The 25620-nt window shown below is 41.8% G+C and overlaps 1 protein-coding gene across 1 annotated transcript in view; it reads left to right on the forward strand.

Annotated features, from left to right (window-relative positions):
• The window catches only part of LOC118401299 (cadherin-13-like), a 636121-nt gene that overhangs the window by 246562 nt on the left and 363939 nt on the right, over window positions 1-25620 (forward strand). The window contains exon 4 of the mRNA XM_035798686.2: window positions 11595-11708. Within this exon, the coding sequence (XP_035654579.1) occupies window positions 11595-11708 (114 nt within the window). The remainder of the gene's footprint in view (window positions 1-11594; window positions 11709-25620) is intronic.

Consider the following 25620-nt stretch of genomic DNA (forward strand, 5'->3'; position numbering starts at 1 on the left):
GAGTGTCAGAAAACAAAACAGGGTAGTTTCTAATAAGAGCTACCAATTCATCGCGTTTCTCAGTCTAAATTATCTACCAAAACCCCAAGGTTTTGCAAATACTGGGGGTTTTCCATCGACCTTGTAAGACCTCATCCGAAACCCTAACGTCCTCCTCTTCTCCCCCCTCCACCAAATTAAAGCCACAAGATACAGTGACTGGAGCAGCAGTCAACGCTGACCTCGCTGCTGGAGTGCCTTCAACTTTGCTTAGATCACAGGAGTGATCATTTTAACAGGTTCCCATGGCATAATTTAGAGGACTTCCTATGACTAGGGGTTTCAATAACATAGTTAAAATCTGACACTTTACCCAACACATTGAAAGGACCACGATATTTTGCCTGAAAAGGTGAACTTACAAGAGGCAGAAGAGCAAGTACACGATCACCGGGACTAAACTCACAGCTAAAACGCAGCTCAGCCTGTCCGTCATATTTCAGTTTCATTTTCCGTTGAGAAGATTTTAGTTTTTCTTTCGGCAGTTCACCAGCCCTATACAACTTCAACCTAAAACCATTTACATAGTCAATAAAGTTCTGATGTGGTTCCTCAGGCAAACAACTATACTGCAACAGTGCTAAAGGCCCACGCACCTTATGACCAAACACTAAGTCATTTGGGCTAAACCCTGTGCTTTCCTGCACTACTGCACTACTTCACGAGCAGCTAGTAACAACCAATCAGTAACAGCCAATCTGCAGACAGTTCTGTACAGTATGCACAAAGCAAGGATTTTAAAGTTTGATGAAAACGTTCCAAAGCTCCCTGGCTCTGGGCATGGAACGCAGTAGACTTGTTGTGTTTAACTTTAAGCTGATTGAGAACCTGAGCAAATACATGGGAGGTAAAGTTAGACCCCAGATCTGACTGGATGATTTTGGAATCCCAAATGTTGAAAGAAATTGAGTTAACGCTTTAACTACTGATTTTTAAGTTATGGTACGCAAGGAAAAAGCTGCCGGATATCTGGTTGCTTGACACATAACAGTTAATAAGTAGCTATGACCTGACTTGGACCTTGGTAAAGGCCCAACACAATCAATAAGATGCTCAAAAGGTTGCCCTATGACTGGTATTGGATACAAAGGTGCTGGCTTACAACCTGGTTTTGCTTGCTTGTGCGCTGACACGTATCACAGGTTTTAATAAACTGAGATACATCCCGCTTTAAACGTGGCCAGAAAAAATAACGAAGTATGCAATCATAAGTTTTACGAACACCCATATGACCTGCCTCATCACCATGTGAAGTTTGCAACACTTTATTTTGCAAAGTAGTAGGTACAACTATTTAAAAGACTGGTTCTCCTAGACCCTGATCATAGTGTGGAAGCCATTTCCTGACCAACAGCCCATCAAGAAGAAAATAACACTGAGCACTATTCCTCACCACTAAATCAGGAACAACTTTATCAAACATATCAGCCAAGTTAGTATTGGCCTTTTGCTCAGCCATCAATGAATCTCTAGAACTAGTCAACTGTTCTGTCTGGAGTTTGACTGGCAACTCAAGACTTTCTGGCTTACTTTCAATCTCCTTACGAGAGGCCGCGCGGGTAACCACACAAACTGGAAATATCTCAGGAGACATACAGTTTTGATCCAGCGATTCCCTTGCAGATGACACTAAAGGTTGCTTCTTACAGATGTTTAGTTTGCCATCTGCCCACACCTTACTACCTGCCAAGTCATTCCCCAAAATCATGTGGACTCCCACTACTGGCAACTGGGGTCTAATCCCAACATCTACATCACCCTCTACCAGACCACATTTTAGGGTAACTTCATGAAAAGGACAAGAGAATGGAACTAAACCCATACCACATACCATTACACAACTGCCAGTATCAGACTCTTTAGAGAACGGCAAAACAGATTCCAGAATAAAATAATCTAAAGCTCCAGTGTCTCTTAAGATCTTGATTGAAACATTTTGGTTGCCATCTACCAGGGACACGACACCATCTGAAATAAAGGCTGAAAAATCACAGTGGGAAGAATGAGAATCAAAGTCAACGAGTGGCTGAAAAAGCTCACCCTGGTGGTCAGAGGCTGCAACAGGACTTGCCATCACAGCAGGTTTAACTTGACCTGACTTTTTTTATTTAAGCGGAGGACAATCTTTCTTCCAATGTCCTTCAACTAAACAGTAGCGACAGGTATTAGCATTAACTGGTGCTTTAAGTCCTCCAGACCCAAACTTCTGCTGAGGTCTTTGGAAAGAAGCCCCAGAAAAAGGTGACCTACTATTCCTAGGAGTAAAGTTATTTTTATGGTACATGTCACTGTTTGACTCAAAATGGCTTTTATGTGTTAGCCTGTACTCATCTGCAAGGATTGCTGCATCATTTGGAGACTTAACTTTATGTTCATTCATGTATGTAGCAACCTGGTCAGACACAGAATTTTTTAATTGTTCTAACACAATCAAATTAGACAGACCCTCAAAAGTACTAACTCCAGAAGCTGTACACCAACGATTAAATGCAGAAGTCAAATCACGAACAAACTCAGAATAGGTTTGTGAATCTAACTTTTTCCTGTAACGAAAACGTTGATGATATGCCTCTGGCACAAGCTCGTAGACCTTCAGAACTGCTGATTTAATTTTAGCAAAAACTTTACTGTCAGCTACACTCAGTGCTGTAAAAGCCTCACGTGCTTTACCTCTAAGTACACATTGCAACAACATAGTCATGTCCAAATCTGACCAAGCTCTAGCTTCCGCAATACGCTCAAATAAAGCAAAGTACGTGTCTGGATCTGACTCATCAAATTTAGGCAACAAACAAAGATTCTGTGAAACATCAAACTGTGGTAGTCCTTCTGGTCTATTAGCATTTCTCAATCGCTCTCTTTCTCTAACTGCATTTGCAACAGCTCCCTTTGCTGCTCAAAAGTTAATGAAGGGCTAGATTTAAAACCTGCACCATCACTACTAGCAGACTGACCCCAAAAAACACCCATTTCTCTAAGACCCTGCTTTAATCTAGTTTTAACAGTCTCTTGAATTGTTTTAATCAATTTGATAATATTCAGCAATTTCAATTAACTTTTCCTTAGTACACAACTCTAAGGTTACCTCTGAAGGAGCTTGAACAAAACTACTCAAAATGGAAGACATTTTCCTCAACCAATACAACTTTTACAAATGCAGGTGAGGTAAGGACAGGAGCCACACCCCACTATCCTCCAAAAACACTAACTAACTGGCCCTGGTCTTCATGCAGTCACATGTGGTGGGGTTTTATGCACACAAAACCAGTGGAGTGGAAAAGACAACCAGAAACTGGAGGCCCCCCCATAACCACGGAGGTGCTCCCGAGCCGATGTAAGGGAAAAGCTAAAGGGATGCTCTAACTACGTTCACTGCCACCTAAAGCAAAAACACCACGAGCCTCCTATTGGCACTCACTGATAAGTCTGAACATGAGAGGACTCCCACCTGAACAAAATCCAGAAAAACCCAGAGTGAATTGCTAACCAAATTTAGCTACCAAGCTAACTGAACCAAAAGAACACATGGCTCTCAATGCTCTCTCCAATATTGGCCCAACCAACACATCCCCTCAAACAAAACATTTGGAAATCTGAACTAAACTAACCCAAGTTAACTACAAAACAATAATCAAATAAGCCAAATTACAAATAAACAAACATATCAATAATAAGACAAAGACAATCTAGACAAAACCTTAACCAACTATAACAAAATGTTAAAGTAAACTTGTTTTAGGGAATTTTTATCAATAATGACTAATTATGTATGCATTTCAATCAGGACTGACTAATCAGAATACTATTATATTGCTGTATATGTATGCATTTTCTTTATAATCCTAGTACTGAATATAATGTGTGTAAATATAATCAAGAATTAGAACAATGACTGTTTGTTCCTTGGTAGAAATGAATGAACTTATAGCCAGACTGGCTAGAATGCTTACACAGGCAGACCTTGGCTCTGTTCATAAATTATCTTAATAGGGAGAGACGATGTGGGAAAGCTTGAGAACCATACAGTCATTGTACTGGAGCGGAGATGAGACGGGCTACTACTAAAACTAATGACGTCATTTTCAGTTTATAACCTGTGGTAAAATGTATCATGGGCAGTACTCTCGAGAATAAACGCTGCTGGTTGACTTTTAAGACTGGTCTCTGTCCATTTTATACAAATAAGAGTCTTACAAATTCTTATGAATTGACAGAAATGCACGAGGTGGGTAAAAACAGACCTCCATCCTATGCTAGCTTGCTACCGATGGCCCGGCTAGCTGTCTGAATTGCCGTTACCCCAACCAACCTCACTGCTCACTGGACCCTTATGATCACTCGACTGAGCATGACTCTCCTTAATGTCAATATGCCTTGTCCATTGCTGTTCTGGTTAGTGTTTATTGTTTTTTTCACAGTAGAGCCTCTAGCCCTGCTCACTATACCTTATCCAACCTTTCAGTTCCACCACCCACACATGCAATGACATCACCTGGTTTCAATGATGTTTCCAGAGACAATATCTCTCTAATCATCACTAAGTACCTAGGTTTACCTCCACTGTATTCACATCTGACCATACCTTTGTGTGTACATTATACCTTGAAACTATTTTATCGCCCCCAGAAACCTCCTTTTACTCTCTGTTCCAGACATTCTAGATGACCAATTCTCATAGCTTTTAGCCGTACCCCTATCCTACTCCTCCTCTGTTCCTCTGGTGATGTAGAGGTTAATCCAGGCCCTGCAGTGCCTAGCTCCACTCCTATTCCCCAGGCGCTCTCTTTTGATGACTTCTGTAGCCATAATAGCCATGGTTTCATGCATGTTAACATTTGAAGCCTACTCCCTAAGTTTGTTTTATTCACTGCTTTAGCACACTCTGCCAACCCGGATGTTCGAGCCGTGTCTGAATCCTGGCTTAGGAAGACGACCAAAAATTCTAAAATTTACATCCCTAACTAAGATAGGAAACACTGTCACCACCGATAAATCCACTATAATTGAGAATTTCAATAAGCATTTTTCTACGGCTGGCCATGCTTTCCACCTGGCTACCCCTACCCCGGTCAACAGAACTGCACCCCCTACAGCAACTCGCCCAAGCCTACCCCATTTATCCTTCTCCCAAATCCAGTCAGCTGATGTTCTGAAAGAGCTGCAAAATCTGCACCCCTACAAATCAGCCGGGCTAGACAATCTGGACACTTTCTTTCTAAATGTATCTGCCGAAATTGTTACCACCCCTATTATTAGCCTGTTCAACCTCTCTTTCGTGTCGTCTGAGATTCCCAAAGATTGGAAAGCAGCTGCGGTCATCCCCCTCTTCAAAGGGGGAGACACTCTAGACCCAAACTGCCACAGACCTATATCTATCCTACCATGCCTTTCTAAGGTCTTAGAAAGCCAAGTCAACAAACGGATTACTGACCGTTTCGAATCCCACCATACCTTCTCCGCAATGCAATCTGGTTTCAGAGCTGGTCATGGGTGCACCTCAGCCACGCTCAAGGTCCTAAACGATATCTTAACCGCTATCGATAAGAAACAATATTGTGCAGCCGTATTCATTGACCTGGCCAAGGCTTGTGACTCTGTCAATCATCACATCCTCATCGGCAGACTCGACAGCCTTGGTTTCTCAAATGATTGCCTCGCCTGGTTCACCAACTACTTCTCTGATAGAGTTCAGTGTGTCAAATCGGAGGGTCTGCTGTCCGGACCTTTGGCAGTCTCTATGGGGGTGCCACAGGGTTCAATTCTTGGACAGACTCTCTTCTCTGTATACATCAATGATGTCGCTCTTGCTGCTGGTGAGTCTCTGATCCACCTTTACGCAGACGACACCATTCTGTATACTTCTGGCCCTTCTTTGGACACTGTGTTAACAACCCTTCATGCGAGCTTCAATGCCATACAACTCTCCTTCCGTGGCCTCCAATTGATCTTAAATACAAGTAAAACTAAATGCATGCTCTTCAACCGATCGCTGCCTGCACCTGCCCGCATGTCCAACATCACTACTCTGGACAGCTCGGACATAGAATATGTGGACAACTACAAATACCTAGGTGTCTGGTTAGACTGTAAACTCTCCTTCCAGACTCACATCAAACATCTTGGCTTCCTATTTCCTATTTCGCGACCTGTATGCTTTCGTTGGCTGGCCGTCGCTTCATACTCGTCGCCAAACCCACTGGCTCCAGGTCATCTACAAGACCCTGCTAGGTAAAGTCCCCCCTTATCTTAGCTCGCTGGTCACCATAGCAGCACCCACCTGTAGCACGCGCTCCAGCAGGTATATCTCTCTGGTCACCCCCAAAACCAATTCTTCCTTTGGCTGCCTCTCCTTCCAGTTCTCTGCTGCCAATGATTGGAACGAGCTACAAAAATCTCTGAAACTGGAAACACTTATCTCCCTCACTTGCTTTAAGCACCAGCTGTCAGAGCAGCTCACAGATTTTTCCACCTGTACATAGCCCATCTATAATTTAGCCCAAACATCTACATCTTTCCTGACTGTATTTATTTATTTATTTATTTACTTTGCTCCTTTGCACCCCAATATTTCTATCTCTACTTTGCACATTCTTCCACTGCAAATCAACCATTCCAGTGTTTTACTTGCTATATTGTATTTACTTCGCCACCTTGGCCTTTTTTGCCTTTACCTCCCTTATCTCACCTCACTTTCTCACATTGTATATATACTTATTTTTCTACTGTATTATTGACTGTATGTTTGTTTTACTCCATGTGTAACTCTGTGTTGTTGTTGTATGTGTCAAACTGCTTTGCTTTATCTCGGCCAGGTCACAATTGTAAATGAGAACTTGTTCTCAACTTGCCTACCTGGTTTACTTGTTATGGCTGCAATCCCCCTATCGGGATAAGTGTCATCAACAACCGTTGAATAGCATAGCGCAACATTCAATAAATATTACTACAAATATTTATATTCATGAAATCACAAGTGCAATATAGGAAAACACAGCTTAGCCTTTTGTTAATCAAATCAAATCAAATCAAATCTAATTTTATTTGTCACATGCAGATGTTAAATGCGAGTGTAGCGAAATGCTTGTGCTTCTAGTTCCGACAATGCAGTGATAACCAACAAGTAATCTAACTAACAATTCCAAAACTACTGTCTTATACACAGTGTAAGGGGATAAGGAATATGTACATAAGGATATATGAATGAGTGATGGTACAGAGCAGCATACAGTAGATGGTATCGAGTACAGTATATACATATGAGATGAGTGTGTAGACAAAGTAAACAAAGTGGCATAGTTAAAGTGGCTAGTGATACATGTGTTACATAAGGATGCAGTCGATGATGTAGAGTACAGTATATACATATGCATATGAGATGAATAATGTAGGGTAAGTAACATTATATAAGGTAGCATTGTTTAAAGTGGCTAGTGATATATTTACATAATTCCCATCAATTCCCATTATTAAAATGGCTGGAGTTGGGTCAGTGTCAATGACAGTGTGTTGGCAGCAGCCACTCACACTGTTAGTGGTGGCTGTTTAACAGTCTGATGGCCTTGAGATAGAAGCTGTTTTTCAGTCTCTCGGTCCCAGCTTTGATGCACCTGTACTGACCTCGCCTTCTGGATGATAGCGGGGTGAACAGGCAGTGGTTCGGGTGGTTGATGTCCTTGATGATCTTTATGGCCTTCCTGTAACAACGGGTGGTGTAGGTGTCCTGGAGGGCAGGTAGTTTGCCCCCGGTGATGCGTTGTGCAGTCCTCACTACCCTCTGGAGAGCCTTACGGTTGAGGGCGGAGCAGTTGCCGTACCAGGCGGTGATACAGCCCGCCAGGATGCTCTCGATTGTGCATCTGTAGAAGTTTGTGAGTGCTTTTGGTGACAAGCCGAATTTCTTCAGCCTCCTGAGGTTGAATAGGCGCTGCTGGGCCTTCTTCACGACGCTGTCAGTGTGAGTGGACCAGTTCAGTTTGTCTGTGATGTGTATGCCGAGGAACTTAAAACTAGCTACCCTCTCCACTACTGTTCCATCGATGTGGATAGGGGGGTGTTCCCTCTGCTGTTTCCTGAAGTCCACAATCATCTCCTTAGTTTTGTTGACGTTGAGTGTGAGGTTATTTTCCTGACACCACACTCCGAGGGCCCTCACCTCCTCCCTGTAGGCCGTCTCGTCGTTGTTGGTAATCAAGCCTACCACTGTTGTGTCGTCCGCAAACTTGATGATTGAGTTGGAGGCGTGCGTGGCCACGCAGTCGTGGGTGAACAGGGAGTACAGGAGAGGGCTCAGAACGCACCCTTGTGGGGCCCCCGTGTTGAGGATCAGCGGGGAGGAGATGTTGTTGCCTACCCTCACCACCTGGGGGCGGCCCGTCAGGAAGTCCAGTACCCAGTTGCACAGGGCGGGGTCGAGACCCAGGGTCTCGAGCTTGATGACGAGCTTGGAGGGTACTATGGTGTTGAATGCCGAGCTGTAGTCGATGAACAGCATTCTCACATAGGTATTCCTCTTGTCCAGGTGGGTTAGGGCAGTGTGCAGTGTGGTTGAGATTGCATCGTCTGTGGACCTATTTGGGCGGTAAGCAAATTGGAGTGGGTCTAGGGTGTCAGGTAGGGTGGAGGTGATATGGTCCTTGACTAGTCTCTCAAAGCACTTCATGATGACGGAAGTGAGTGCTACGGGCGGTAGTCGTTTAGCTCAGTTACCTTAGCTTTCTTGGGAACAGGAACAATGGTGGCCCTCTTGAAGCATGTGGGAACAGCAGACTGGTATAGGGATTGATTGAATATGTCCGTAAACACACCGGCCAGCTGGTCTGCGCATGCTCTGAGGGCGCGGCTGGGGATGCCGTCTGGGCCTGCAGCCTTGCGAGGGTTAACACGTTTAAATGTCTTACTCACCTCGGCTGCAGTGAAGGAGAGACCGCATGTTTCCGTTGCAGGCCGTGTCAGTGGCACTGTATTGTCCTCAAAGCGGGCAAAAAAGTTATTTAGTCTGCCTGGGAGCAAGACATCCTGGTCCGTGACTGGGCTGGATTTCATCTTGTAGTCTGTGATTGACTGTAGACCCTGCCACATGCCTCTTGTGTCTGAGCCGTTGAATTGAGATTCACCTGTTGTGTCAGATTTAGAAATTATGCTTTACAGCGAAAGCAATCCAAGCGTTTGTGTAAGTTTATCGATCGCTCAACAAAACATTAAGTACACTTAGCATCAGGAAGCTTGGTCATGAGAATCAGAAAAGCAATCAAATGAATCGTTTACCTTTGATGATCTTCGGATGTTTTCACGCACGAGACTCCCAGTTACACAACAAATGTTCCCTTTGTTCCATAAAGACTATTTCTATATCCAAAATACCTCAGTTTGTTTGTCGCGTTATAATAATAATGTTCAGAAATCCACAGGAAAGAGTGGTCACGACAACGCAGACGAAAATTCCAAATAGTTTCCATAATGTCCACAGAAACATGTCAAACGTTTTTTTATAATCAATCCTCAGGTTGTTCTTAAAATATATAATCGATAATATATCAACTGCAAATGTTCTGTTATACTCACAGACATAATTCAAAAAGTTTTGGAAACTTTAGAGTGTTTTCTATCCAAAACGAATAATAATATGCATATATTAGCAACTGAGACTGAGGAGCTGGTTTACAATGGGCACATTTTCATCCAAGCTACTCAATACTACCCCTGCAGCAATAAAAAGTTAAAATGTTTTTTTTTGCAAAAGTCAGAAATAGCGATAAAATAAATCCCTTACCTTTGAAGATCTTCATCTGGTTGCAATCACAGGGGTCCCTAATTACATCCCAAAGAAGTAAGTTTATTTGGCACGCTTCTTTCAATAATCCACCGGTTTCCTCTCATTGAAAATGCATACAAAATTCATCCCAAACATTACCAATAAACTTGGTCCAAACATGTCAAACAACATTCCTAATCAATCCTTAGGTACCCTATTATGAAAATTAACTATACAATTTAAGACTGAAAATATATTCAATACCGTAGATAAATAACCAAGTGCGCGCCCTCACTGGAGCACGTCACAATCATTTTCCAACCAAGCAGATGCATCACGGAAGTCAGAAATAGCCATAAAATATATCAGTTTCCTTTGAAGATCTTCACATTTTTGCAATCCTAAATATCCCAGTTACACAATGAATGGTCGTTTTGTGAAATAAAGTCCTTCTTTATATATCTCTAAAATGTATTTGTCACATTTGATTCAGAAAAACACCTGTTCCAACTCGCCCAACATGCCTATAAAGGAATCTAAAAAGTAACCTGTAAACTTGGTCCAAACATTTCAAACAACATTTCTAATCCAATCTCAGGTATCCTATGTAAATAATCAATCAAATTTAAGACGGAATAAATAGTTTCCAATACCGGAAAAAAAAAAAACAAGGAGCGCGCATTCATTCATGCTCACCAGTCCTCCTCTGTGACACTTAGAAAGAATACGACTACTTCTTCATTAAAAAAAAATTAAAAAACATCTAACAATTTTTAAAGACTGTTGACATCTAGTGGAAGCCATAGGAACTGCAATCTGGGACCGAGTAATTTGGCTTTCCCATAGAAAAGTATTGGAAAGTCGAATAACCTCAAAAAATAATTTTCCTAGATGGATTGTCCTCGGGATTTCGCCAGCCAAATCAGTTCTGTTATACGCACAGACATTATTTTAACAGTTTTAGAAACGTTAGAGTGTTTTCTATCCAATACTACCATGCATATCCTAGCTTCTGGGCCTGAGTAACAGGCAGTTTACTTTGGGCACCTCAGTCATCCAACCTTCTGAATACTGAAGGAATGACATTCCATAAATGTACTTTTAACAAGGCACACCTGTTAATTTAAATGTATTCCAGGTTACTGCCTCATGAAGCTGGTTGAGAGAATGCCAATAGTGTACAAAGCTGTCATCAAGGCAAAGGCTGACTACTTTGAAGAATCTCATATATAAAACATATTTTGATTTGTTTGACACTTTTTTAGTTACGACATTATTCCATATGTGTTACTTCATAATTGTGATGTCTTCGCTACTAGTCTACGATGTAGAAAAACCCTGGAATGAGTAGGTGTCCAAACTTTTGAGTGGTACAGTATATGTAAGGTATAAGTGAATTAAAATGGGGTGACTATGTACAAAAAGCTCTGTAATATCTAAACGGTTCACCCAATATGCATTGAAATACCGTCAAATTAAAGCCGACAGTCTGAACTTTAACCTCATAGTCATTGTGTCATTTCATTGCTGGAGTATGGAGTCAAAACAACCTAAACTGTAAGACTGTCCCAGTACTTTTAGAACTGACTGTATATATGCCATTTATGAGATGTTTTTACCCAAAGGGACTTACTAAAGTGAGTTCCTACATTTCAATATGGGTGGCCCCAGCAGGAATTTAACCTATGATCCAGGCATTGCTAGCTCCATAGTCTACCAACTGAGCCACACAGGACCACATAGGTAATGTATAAACTATACAATATGTTGTTTTAATGCCACCCCTCCCTCTGTGTGTTCAAAGGAGATCCTTGGCCTTGGACAGATCCAGCCCTACAGATCAAAGAGAGCCCTGTTCGCTCCCCGCATGCATGTCAGTGAGAACATGGAGCCCCCATTCCCGAAAGTCATTGGCACGGTAAGCCTCACCTGTCCGTCCCACCTCGGACACCTTCTGATACACTGATAGGCGGATTGTGGTGGGTTTACCACCATATTTAGTGTTATTCACAATCACGCAATGTGGATATCCATATTCCAGTGAAAACATGCCTCTCCACTGTGAATAGTGGCCGGGGAATTTAATGCAGGGAAACTCAAATCCATTCTACCTAATCTCTACCAGCATGTTAAATGTTTAACCAGAGGAAAAAAAAATGCTAGACCAGCTTTGCTCCACAAACAGAGATGCATACAAAGCTCTCCCTCACCCTCCATTTGGCAAATCTGACTGTGATTCTGTCTTCCGGATTCCTGCTTAAAAGATAAACTAAAGCAAGAAGCACCAGTGACTCGGTCAATAAGAAAGTGGTCAGATGAAGCAGGTGCTAAGCAACAGGACTGTTTTTCTAGCACAGACTGAAATATGTTCCGGGATTCTTCCGATGGCATTGAGGAGTACACCACATCAGTCACTGGCTTCATCAATAAGTGCATGGATGACGTCGTCCCCACAGTGACATTACGTACATACCCCAACCAGAAGCCATGGATAACAGGCAACATCTGCACTGAGCTAAAGTGTAGAGCTGCCGCTTTCAAGGAGCGGGACTCTAACCTGGAAGCTTATGAGAAATCCCACTCTACCCTCCGACGAACCATCAAACAGGCTAAGCGTCAATAATGGAATAAGATTGAATCGTACTACACTGGCTCTGACTCTCGGCGGATGTGGCAGGGCTTAAAAACTATTACAGACTACAAAGAGAAGCAAGGCCACAAGCTTCCCAGTGACACGAACCTACCATACGAGCTAAATTACTTCTATGCTCGCTTCGAGGCAAGCAACACTGAAGCATGCATGAGAGCACCAGCTGTTTTGGACGACTGTGTTATCACGCTCTCCATAGCCGATGTGAGTAAGACCTTTAAACAGGTCAACATTCACAAAGCCACAGCGCCAGATGGATTACCAGGACGTGTTCTCCGAGCATGCGCTGACCAACTGGCAAGTGTCTTCACTGACATTTTCAACCTCTCCCTGACTGAATCTGTATTACCAACATGTTTCAAGCAGACCACCATAGTCCCTGTGCCCAAGAACACTAAGGTAACCTCCCTAAAGGACTACTGACCTGTAACACTCATGTCTGTAGCCAATAAGTGCTTTGAAAGGCTGGTCATGGCTCACATCAACACCAATATCCCAGAAAAAAGCATTGTTGGTTAAGGGCTTGTAAGTAAGCATTTCACTATGCATGTGACAAATACAATTTGATTTGATTAGAATAACAAGAATAATTAGCATAAGCAGAATAAACAATTACCCCTCACAAATAAAACTGTGTGTTTGAATTGGATATTTTAGTCCTATTTTTCTTTCTCAAAACTACCCAATCCGTTTTGGATGACAGTCAAAACAAATATATGACTCGATGAATATAACTTGATGTATTCCTTTTTAATAAAAAGGCTAGATCCTTGACATCCTTCTCTGGTTATGTTACCAAGGGTTGATAAAAAACAACATTTTGTCAGTACCATGCTCAAGTGCTTTGATTGATTTTTCGGAATATATTGGTGGCTAGGTCATTTGATCAGAGTTGTTTGGCGTTAATGTGTGTACAAGTAATTCAGCTTAGATGAGATAGATGGAGGGCCCATTTTACTGCTGTTCCATTTAGGAACTCAGACGTACAGGTTCAAGCCTACAGACCATCTGTAAAAACAGGAATAGATTTAATATGTTAATGTGGAACAGTTATTGGACTTTTACAGAGGTTATACCTTCCATAATTGAGTCCTCACAGCCTCATTTGCAGAAGGAACACTAAGACATGAAGCAATGTATTTTCAGGATAGTGTGTGTGTGTGTGTGTGTGTGTGTGTGTGTGTGTGTGTGTGTGTGTGTGTGTGTGTGTGTGTGTGTGTGTGTGTGTGTGTGTGTGTGTGTGTGTGTGTGTGTGTGTGTGTGTGTGTGTGTATCTGTGTAACGTATGTGTGTGTTTGTGTCTGTGCGTGTCTGCGACCGAGAGAGAGAGCTTTGCAGATGAGACTAAAGAATCAACCACTTCTCAGAACACCCAGAAAGAGAGTCTGAAAATGAAACCTTAAAAGAGAGACATCACAAAGCTGAGCCCTGCACATAATAGATAATTGCAGACTGGAGAGTTCTTCTGAAGCTAAGTTCTCTCTATTCCCCCTCTGTCCTGTGGTATCTGGGGAACTTTGGGTCCCTGAGGGGTCTGTGGAGGATTCATAGTATAGGCTTCCTCCCTCCCCCTGTGGCTCTCAGTGGTGCGTAAGCACCAAGGCAAAGTGTCATGCCCCCAATGTGAGAGAAAGAGACAGGGAGCGTGAGGGAGATCTACAGTCAGCAGATTAGTTTGGCTTACAGGAGTTCTATAGGTGTTATGGACAAACTGTTAATTTAAATTAGTTGAAAAGAAAACATACAGCTTGGAATTGTTTTCTTCAGGCACTTACTGATTAAATACTGTAGATACAGACACACCGTAGATACAGACATACCTTTCTTTTCTGTCCGTACAAGATTCATTTCAGTGTTACAAGGATCATGTAATATACTGTATGTCATGCATCAGTGATGTGCCTCCACTGATGGCAGAACGAGACGAGGGTTGACATGCTCCTGATTTGGAGTAGTCATCGCTCCATAGAGAGATTATGTTACAATCTTATGAAGAAGCTCAGTAAGACTGTGCTGGGAATGTTCCCACTACCAAGCCTTTCTCTATCTCGCTCTCTCTCTCTCTTTCCCTGCACTCTCTTCTCACCATAGTTATGCTTTTTTATCTGATGGCAGCTATACATCGGAAAACAGGCACTATTTATTTTCAAAATGGATACAGCTTCTCCTCCTTATCCTCCTCACCACCATCATGGTAGCCATTGGTTTCCCATGTGTTGCCAAAATGAAGGTGAGCCTGGGAAAGGGAATGGATTTGATATAGGGTCTATCATATGTTCTCCCCCTGGCGTTCCAGGACTACTGTAGCTATTTCATATCAGGAGAACCTGAATAGCATATGTTCATAGTATTGTTCCTGTATTGTGCAAGGAATATTCATTAATATCTTATATTCTGAGAACATGGCAAACATGTTCTGTGTGTGTTTGGTGGGACGTTGATGGAATATTCTCCTCACCCTCAGAAAACTGAACACATGATTGGTCCTGCAACGTCCCATGAAACGTGCCTAAAACATTGATATTATATATTCTGAGAACATGGTAACCGCGTTCTGGGTATGGTCTGTTTGACCTTAACCTCTTGCTTCCTCCTGGCACGCAGGCGTCCCATCTAGAGCTCTGGAAATGCAAATGTGCTACGCTAAATGCTAATAGTATTAGTTAAAACTCAAACGTTCATTAAAATACACATGCAGGGTATTGAATTAAAGCTACACTCGTTGTGAATCGAGGGAACAAGTCAGATTTGTAAAATGCTTTTCGGCGAAAGCATGAGAAGCTATTATCTGATAGCATGTAACACCACAAAAGACCCGCAGGGGACGTAAACAAAATAATTAGCATATTCGGCGCTACACAAACCGCACAATAAAATATAAAACATTCATTACCTTTGACCATCTTCTTTGTTGGCACTCCTAGATGTCCCATAATCACTATTGGGTCTTTTTTTTAATTAAATCGGTCCATATATAGCCTAGATATCGTTCTATGTAGACTGTGTGTTAAATGAAAAAAAATAGCGTTTCATAACGTAACGTCATTTTTTTTAATTCAAAAAGTCGACGATAAACTTTCACAAAACACTTCGAAATACTTTTGTAATGCAACTTTAGGTATTAGTAAACGTTAATAAGCGATCAAATTAATCACGAGACGAAGTGTTTTCTATAGGGACCCATCTTGAAATCCTGTCCGTTTATTTCTCAACCAAAATATCCGGTCGGAGACCGGAAGAAATGGGCTGTCTCTTGTTCGTTTGACCAAGAAACAAATCCTAGGCAAATGACAAGACTGTTGACATCGTGTGGAAGCTGTAGGTACTGCAACCTCAGCCATATTTAATGTCTTTCGCCCATAACAATGGGTTGAAGCGGCGGATGGATATATTTTTCCACTTTCAGTGATCAGATTTTCCTGCACTTTTCAATGAAACGCACGTTATGTTAAAGCCACAGCCGTGATTTAACCAGTTTTATAAACGTCTGAGTGTTTTCTATCCACACATACTAATCACATGCATATACTATATTCCTGGCATGAGTAGCAGGGCGCTGAAATGTTGCGCGATTTTTAACAGAATGTTCGAAAAAGGAGAGGGTAGACTGAAGAGGTTAAGGGAACTCTAGCATGCTGACCACACCGCTCGCATTGGTGTGCTCGAGCGTTGTAAAATAAATATACACATACATGTTATTCAATCATTGCACCCACACTGCTCGAGGGCCTCAGCGAGCGTCTGCGTGGCCAGGCACTAAAATAGAAATAGGTTCTATTTGTGATGTTCAACGCGCTGCAAGTCCGGCCTCTCCCATCTCCTCATTGGTTTTTAGGAGCATATGTGTTCTCATCACTGGTGTTTAGGAGCATAATTGAAAGGTGAGCTCATGTCCACACTCCAGTCGGTTGTAGTAATGCACCGTAAAGTCGGTTTCCAACCGCCACATAAAGTCCAAAGAAGTAAAACAGCAGCCTGAGGAAGGAATTTGGTTTGCCGTTTTACCTGTGGATTGTCATAGTAGAGGACCTTGTGCATTTCATGTAAAATAACCCAATGTTTACATACCAGGACATATTAGTTAGCAACAGCAAGCTAGCTAGCTAAATTGCCATAAATGTTTAATGCTTTTCGACCTGTCCCCAAATGAATATAATTGGTTCAGAGTTTGTTTTGATATTTCAACCTGCGTGTCCTTATCGTGTCTGGTGTGGGGGTACAAAATCAACATGCACGTGATGGTGCACGTCTGGTTTGGTCAGCATGTAATGCCAAAACATGCTAAAAAGGTTTTTGCTAACATAGATTAGATAAAATGTTGGTCACTGGTCACTCAAACATTAGGTGAACATTCCAAAAACTTTCTCTTTCCTTAGAATTGTTAGCTGTGCCCACGTTTTTCTTAATCACTTGCTAGCTTGGGCTCTCACTCTTTTTTTCCACTTTTATTAATCACTCAAAATGCCACTTATACTCTTTACTCAGTAAACTCAGTAAACTTTCCCTGCCACCTGTAAGCTTCTCAAACTCTGTTGATCGTCTCCCACCTTCAGCTCCAAGTGCATTTCCTACAGCTACAATACATGGCCATTGAGAGAAAACATGACAACTTACATACACAAGCCATATGGCAATGTGACACAGCTCTAACAGATGGCAGCATTTGTGCAAAACTGAAAGCGAGAACCACCACATTTAACCGTGGCAAGGTACTGGGAATATAGCCAATTATAAACAGTGTAGTTATGCCTTCCGTAAGGCAATCAAATAGACAAAACATCAGTATAGAAACAAAGTGGAGTCGCAATTCAACGGTTCAGACATGTGATGTACAGTGGGGAGAACAAATATTTGACACACTGCCGATTTAGCAGGTTTTCCTATTTACAAAGCATGTAGAGGTCTGTAATGTTTATCATAGGTACACTTCAACCGTGAGAGACGGAATCTAAAACAAAAATCCAGAAAATCACATTGTATGATTTTTAAGTAATTCATTTGCATTTTATTGCATGACATAAATATTTGATCACCTACCAACCAATAAGAATTTTGGCTCTCACAGACCTGTTTGTTTGTCTTTAAGAAGCCCTCCTGTTCTCCACTCATTACCTGTATTAACTGCACCTGTTTGAACTCGTTACCTGTATAAAAGACACCTGTCCACACACTCAATCAAACAGACTCCAACCTCTCAACAATGGCCAAGACCAGAGAGCTGTGTAAGAACATCAGGGATAAAATTGTAGACCTGCACACGGCTGGGATGGGCTACAGGACAATAGGAAAGCAGCTTGGTCAGAAGGCATCGACTGTTATTATTAGAAAATGGAAGAAGTTCAAGATGATGGTCAATCACCCTCGGCGTACACATCACCGTCAAACTGAAATGGTCCACCCACTCAGACAGTGTGGAGAAAAAGGTGCAACAGCGCCTCTTCAACCTCTGGAGGCTGAAGAAATTTGGTTTGGCACATAAATCCCTCACAGACTTTTACAGATGCACAATTGAGAGCGTCCTGTCAGGCTGTATCACGGCCTGGTACGGCAACTGCATCGCCCGCAACCGCAGGGCTCTCCAGAGGGTGATGCGGTCTGCCCAATGCATCACCGGGGGCAAACTACCTGCCCTCCAGGACACCTAAAGCACCCGATGTCACAAGAAGGCCAAGAAGATCATTAAGGACAACAATCACCCAAGCCTCTGCCTGTTCACCCCACTATCATCCAGAAGGCAGGCAGATGCATCAAAGCTGGGACCGAGAGACTAAAGAATAGCTCTATCTCAAGGCCATCAGACTGTTAAATAGCCCTGCACCTTCGAGTCTGCTGCCCCATATACATAGACTTGAATATACTGGCCACTTTAATAATGGAACACTAGTCACTTTAATATTGTTTGCATATTTTTGCTTTACTCATCTCATATGTACAGTATATACTGTATTATATTCTATTGTATTTTAGTCTATGCCATGCCGACATTGCTCATCCTAATATTTATATATTCCTTAATTCCATTCTTTACTTTTAGGTTGTGTGTATTGTTGTGAATTGTTAGATATTACTGCACTGTTAGAGCTACAAAGGAAACACATGCATTTTGCAACACCCGCAATGACATCTGCTAAACATGTGTATGTATTGTATTTGATTTGATTTGATTTAGCTACCATGAAAGACCAAAGATGGCGGGAGTACCGTTGAGGACAGTGGTGTCTCTCTATCCCCGGTGAAGGATCTTTTAAACAAACAAAAATAGTTCTACAAGCAGTTGTTACAACAACAAGAAAATAGCTTCAAGTGTTTTGTCCAGATACTGGTGGACTGAACTAATAAAAGAATGGATGACCTGACCAGTGAGGTCCAGGACCTGAAAAACAGTTTGCAGATCTCCCAGGTTCAGCTCGATGAGTTTTAAAAGAATAATGGTAAGATGACAGCAATCTGTATGTCATTGAGAGAGGACATCAGTTGTGTGTGTGATTCCATGATAACAATGACGGTTAATTCAGACTATCTCTAGGGACAATCAAGGCGGAATAATGTGCTGTGGACGGAATTGCAGAATCTCCACATGAAACCTGGACGGAGTCTGAGTGAAATGATCTCTCAGAAATTTAAGATGGACCACAGGAATATTGAGGTGGAGCGTGCCCACAGGACTGGCAAACCCACCACCAGCCCAGGTGACAGGCCCAGGCCAATAGTGGTCAAGTTCCTGAGGTTCAAGGACAAGGTAGCTGTTCTGGAAAGAGACAAGAACTTGAGAAGAAGGTATATCTTCCTCAACGAGGACTATCCTAAAGCTGTGCGCCAGAAGAGGAAAGAACTTATCCCAGACGTGAAAGCTTCTAGAGCACGTGGGGACATTGCTTACATCTGCTATGACATGCTCATTGTCCACCCTCCTTCCCTCCCAGAATCCTGGAAGGGATGAGAGAGCCAAGCCTATGGGTTCGTAGATTCAACCACGCAGCACCCACACCAAGTGATTAATGGACTGCTAAAATGTATATTTTTTCTCTTGCTTAGTTTGCTCTTTTCCACATTATGTCTATCTCTGATAAGATACCCAGGAAAGGACTGAAAATAGCCCATATTAATATATGTAGCCTTAGCAATAAGGTTCATGAAATCAATAACTTGCTAACATCCGATAACATTCATATATAAGCCATTTGTGAGACTCACTTAGATCATTAATTTGCTGATACAGCAGTAGAAGTACAAAGATACAACATTTATAGAAGAGCCAGAAATGCTTATGGGGGAGGTGTTGCTGTATATACTCAGAGCCATATCCCTGTAATGCTTAGAGAAGATTAGTGTTATTGAAGTGTTGTGGTTGCAGGTTGACTTGGCACATCGAAAGCCTTTTCTTTAGGGGAGTATCTAAATAATATGTGTGAATTTCTTGATGGTGTATGTAAACAGAGAGGTCTACTTTCTTGGGGACCTGAATATTGACTGGTTTTCATCAAAGCTGTCTGCTCAAGAGGAAGCTGCACACTGTAACCAGTGCCTGTAATCATGTTCAGGTTATTAATAAACCTACCAGGTTGTTTACAAAGACTACAGGAACAAGTTCATCCACATGATTCAATCACATGTTTACTAAAACTTCAGAAATGTGTTCTAAAGCTATATCCGTACCTATTGTATGCAGTGATCACAATATAGTGGCTATATCCAGGAAAGTTCCAAAAGCTGGGCTTAAAATATTGTGTAAGAGATCATACAAAATATTTTGCTCTGATTTATGTGGATGATGTTAAAAATATTTGCTGGACTGATTAATAAGAAGCATCCAGACGCTGCACTTTATTAATTTATGAAATTGCTTCTTCTAATTATTGAACAACATGCACCTGTTAAGAAACTGATTGTTAGAACTGTTAAATTTCATGGATTAATGAGGAATTTAAAAACTGTATGGTCAAAAGAGATGGAGCAAAAGGAGTGGCTAATAAGTCTGGCTACACTTCTGACTGGCTGACTTTCTGCAAATTGAGAAATTGTGACTAAACTCAACAAAAAGAAGAAGAAACTCTAATATGAAGCCAAGATCAATGATATAATGAATGATGGAAAAAAACCTTTGGAGTCATTTAAATGAAATTCTGGGCAGAAAGACATTGAACTCCATCTTTCATTGAATCAGATGGCTTGTTCATCACAAAACCATTTAATATTGCTAATTATTTGAATGATTACTTCATTGGCAAAGTGGGCAAGGAAATGCCAACATCAAACAGTTAGCCATCGTATTCATGCAACAAACAAAAAAATGAAAGAAAAACATTGCAAGTTTAAATTTTGCGTCGGAGAGGTGGATTTTATTTTGTTATCGATCAATATTGACAAACCTCCTGGCATGACAAATTTGATGGAAATCTACTGAAGATGGTAGTTGACTTTATAGCCCCTCCTGTCTGTTATATCTTTAACTGAGCCTAGAGGAAAGTATTTTTCCTCAGGCCTGGAGGGAAGCAAAAGTAATTCTGCTGCCCAAGAGTAATAAAGAGGCCTTTACTGGTTCTAAAAGCAGACCTATAAGCTTCCTGCCAGCACTTAGCATTTTTTTGTTCTTGACCAAATACAATGCTATTTCCATGTAAACAAATGAATAACATACTTTCAGCATGCTTATAGAGAAGGGCACTCAACATGTACTGCACAGACACAAATGACTAATGATTGGTTGAAATAAATTCATAATAAGAAGATTGTGGGAGCTGTACTGTTCAGCATGGTGGTGAGACTGGTGTTTTGCGGGTACTATTTAATGAAGCTGACATTTGAGGACTTGTGAGGAGTCTGTTTCTCAAACTAGGCACTCTAATGTACTTTTCCTCTTGCTCAGTTGTGCACCCGGGCCTCCCACTCCTCTATCTATTCTGGTTAGAGCGAGTTTGAGCTGTTCTGTGAAGGGAGTAGTACACAGCGTTGTACCAGATCTTCAGTTTCTTGGCAATTTCTCACATGGAATAGCCTTCGTTTCTCAAAACAACATCAGACTGACGAGATTCAGAAGAAAGTCCTTTGTTTCTGGCCATTTTAAGCCTGTAATCGAACCCACAAATGCTGATTCTCCAGATACTCAAAAGATGGACAAGATTGTTTCTTTAATCAGAACAGATTTAAGCTGTGCTAACATATTTGCAAAAAGGTTTTCTAATGATCAATTAGCATTTTAAAATTATAAACTTAGATTAGCTAACACAACGTGCCGTTGGAACACAGGAGCGATGGTTGCTGATAATGGGCCTCTGTACGCCTATGTAGATATTCCATAAAACATCAGCTGTTTCCAGCTACAATAGTTATTTACAACATTAATCATGTCTACACTGTTTTTCTGATCAATTCGATGTTATTTTAAATTTCTTTTTTAAATCCAAAACAAGGACATTTCTATGTGACCCCAAACTTTTGAATGGTTTTGTATATGGTATGGCTTTTCAACCTCTGCCTTATCATGGATTCAGAGCTATTTAATAGAACTCAAAGGGTTTTATTTAATTGAAGATTCTTTAATGGCAAACATGTAAAGTGTGGTGTACTGCAGGGCAGCTCTTTAGGCACTCTTTTCTATTTTTTTACCAATGACCTGCCACGGACATTAAACCGATCGTGTGTGTTCATTTATGCTGATAATTCAACAATATATGCATTAGCAACCACAGCTAATAAAGTCACTGAATACCTTAACAAATAGTTACAGTCTGTTTTGGAATGGGTGGCCAGTAATAAACTGGTCCTGAACATCTCTAAAACTAAGAGCAGTGTATTTGGTACAAATCATTCCCTAAGTTCTAGACCTGCTGAATCTGGTACTGAATGGAGTGGCTGTTCAACAAGTTGAGGAGACTAAATTACAAGGTGTTACCTTAGATTGTAAACTGTCATGGTCAAAACATAGATTCAAATGTTGTAAAGATGGGGAGCGGCCTGTCTGAAAGACCTGCAGGCTATAGTTTTGTCTTGTCTTGATTATTGTCCAGTCGTGTGGTCGAGTGCAGCAAGGAACGACCTGGTTAAGCTGCAGCTGGCCCAGAACAGAGCGGCACGTCTTGCTCTTTATTGTAATCAGAGGGCTGATATAAATACTATGCATGCCAGTCTCTCTTGGTTAAGAGTTGAGGCACTTCTTCTTTTTATATGAAACATTGTGTTGAAAATCCCAACTTGTTTGCATCGTCAACTTACACACAGCTCTGACACACACACTTACCCCACTAGACATGCCACCAGGGGTCTTTTCACAGGCACCAAGAAAGCATACGGTAATATATGAAGCCATTATTGCATGGAACTCCGATCCATCTCATATTGCTAAAAAAACAGATAAAGCAACACCTCACGGCACAACGTCTCAGCCTTATTTGACCTAGATAGTTTGTGTGTATTGCAGCATTGATATGTAGGCTACGTGTGCCTTTTGTAAAAATAAATTGTGTACTGTATGTAGTTCTGTCCTTGAGCTGTTGTGTATTAATGTTCTGTATTGTGTCACGTTTTATGTTTTATGCTACCCCAGGAAGAGTAGCTGCTGTTTTTGCTACAGCTATTAGGGATCCCAATAAAATATAAAAATAATAATACCAGTATCCTGCTCAAAATCAGCAAAGTAATAGAGGAGCACTTTGTTCATTCTTAATACACACTCTCCGTATCTTTCGGTCTCTCTCTCAATTTCTCTCTCTTTCACTTTCTTTCTAGGAGTGTAGTTAGCTGCCATTTATTATAACTATTGTTAGCTACCATTTATTAGAACTATTCCAGAGCAGAACAGGAAGTGGTTGTCCAGGCGGTTTGCTCAGTGCGCCGGCTTGGTGCCTGGGGCCTTGTTCATTTAGTCTAATTGATTGTGTTAATTGTGTTAGGATGACTGTAGGCGAGGAATCCCATCCTTCCTTCCCTTCAGTTTTTATACATGTTAATCATCACTATTATGGTGAAAAGTGCCAATGTTAGGCTAAACAGTCTCACACAGCCTCTAATACAGATCCCCAGATGAATCAAAGTGACGTGAAATCCATTTTGATGAGATGAGCTTGAAGAAGGGGGAAAAGCAATAAAGAGCAGATTTCCCTGGCTTGCACTCCCAGTAAGACATTGGCCTTGTGGTGGCTTATGGGAGATGTAATATATATGAGTACTCACCTTGCACGTTATAGCATAACAAAGGTGTTATCGCTCTGACCACTGTCGTGTCTACTATCATTAAATGTAAAGACTGTTATTTTATCAAATCAATTCTGTATGTGAAATTATTATTACATGATTAAACTAATCATGTAAACTTAATTAACTAGGAAGTCAGGACACCACGGAAAATGTTGATTTACATAGCTATAATCTTCCGAATATAATTTCAGATATTTGAATATCTGATCGATTAGTCACTCATTAATGTATTATTATTACCTTGTTCCAAACGTCGTAAAATTCTTCTGCACAAACCCTAGCATACATTATGAATCAGCAATATACAAATTGGCTTAATTATTTATTTACTAACTAATCAAATCACAGAAATACATACACAGTAAATATTACACATTAGGTTGCTAACAATGATACAAAGAAAAAGTCCCTAGTGGGCAAAGCCGATATGACGGCTTGGTAGACAAAAGAAAAGAGGTGTGCAGTTCAAGAGCGGGAAACTCATTGAGGATTACTACACTCCTAGAAATTGCTACTACTTTACATGAACAATCGTTTGTTTAAAAATAAATTGCAATTTATATTTCCCAACGTTAGTTGTTGTTATCTTCTCTGTTGGAATCCGGTCTGTCTGCTGGAGAGAGTCATCAGAGTCCCTCTGGTTGTGTTTCCCCAAGGATCAAAGTATTTTGTGGTTATTAGAATGGATACTTTAGAGTACCATTCAGAAACGTTCTCATAGAATATGTTCTTCGGTTGTTGTCTGTATTCTTGTCCTAGGTTTACGTAATTTCTAGCTGAAGACTAGTAATTATATGTCTAAAAGTTGCTCTTATTCTGTAGGGATCGATAGTCTCAGAGTTTCACCATTTCCGGCCGTGTAGCCAATGCTCCATGTGGTATGAAATGGTTCGTCAACCATTTTGAAAAGAAGGTCGACGACATCCGATCCTCGTTTGCTAAGTCAAACGACACCGCTGGTTCTGCTCACACTGCCCTACCCTGTGCTCTGACCTCTTTCTCCCCTCTCTCTCCAGATGAAATCTCGCGTCTTGTGACGGCCGGCCGCCCAACAACCTGCCCGCTCGACCCTATCCCCTCCTCTCTTCTCCAGACCATTTCCGGAGACCTTCTCCCTTACCTCACCTCGCTCATCAACTCATCCCTGACCGCTGGCTACGTCCCTTCCATCTTCAAGAGAGCGAGAGTTGCACCCCTTCTGAAAAAACCTACACTCGATCCCTCCGATGTCAACAACTACAGACCAGTATCCCTTCTTTCTTTTCTCTCCAAAACTCTTGAACGTGCCGTCCTTGGCCAGCTTTCCCGCTATCTCTCTCAAAATGACCTTCTTGATCCAAATCAGTCAGGTTTCAAGACTAGTCATTCAACTGAGACTGCTCTTCTCTGTATCACGGAGGCGCTCCGCACTGCTAAAGCTAACTCTCTCTCCTCTGCTCTCATCCTTCTAGACCTATCGGCTGTCTTCGATACTGTGAACCATCAGATCCTCCTCTCCACCCTCTCCGAGTTGGGCATCTCCGGCGCGGCCCACGCTTGGATTGCGTCCTACCTGACAGGTCGCTCCTACCAGGTGGCGTGGCGAGAATCTGTCTCCTCACCACGCGCTCTCACCACTGGTGTCCCCCAGGGCTCTGTTCTAGGCCCTCTCTTATTCTCGCTATACACCAAGTCACTTGGCTCTGTCATAACCTCACATGGTCTCTCCTATCATTGCTATGCAGACGACACACAATTAATCTTCTCCTTTCCCCCTTCTGATGACCAGGTGGCGAATCTCATCTCTGCATGTCTGGCAGACATATCAGTGTGGATGACGGATCACCACCTCAAGCTGAACCTCGGCAAGACGGAGCTGCTCTTCCTCCCGGGGAAGGACTGCCCGTTCCATGATCTCGCCATCACGGTTGACAACTCCATTGTGTCCTCCTCCCAGAGCGCTAAGAACCTTGGCGTGATCCTGGACAACACCCTGTCGTTCTCAACT

Source organism: Oncorhynchus keta, chromosome 22 (assembly GCF_023373465.1).
Source record: "Oncorhynchus keta strain PuntledgeMale-10-30-2019 chromosome 22, Oket_V2, whole genome shotgun sequence".
Lineage (NCBI taxonomy): Eukaryota > Metazoa > Chordata > Actinopteri > Salmoniformes > Salmonidae > Oncorhynchus > Oncorhynchus keta.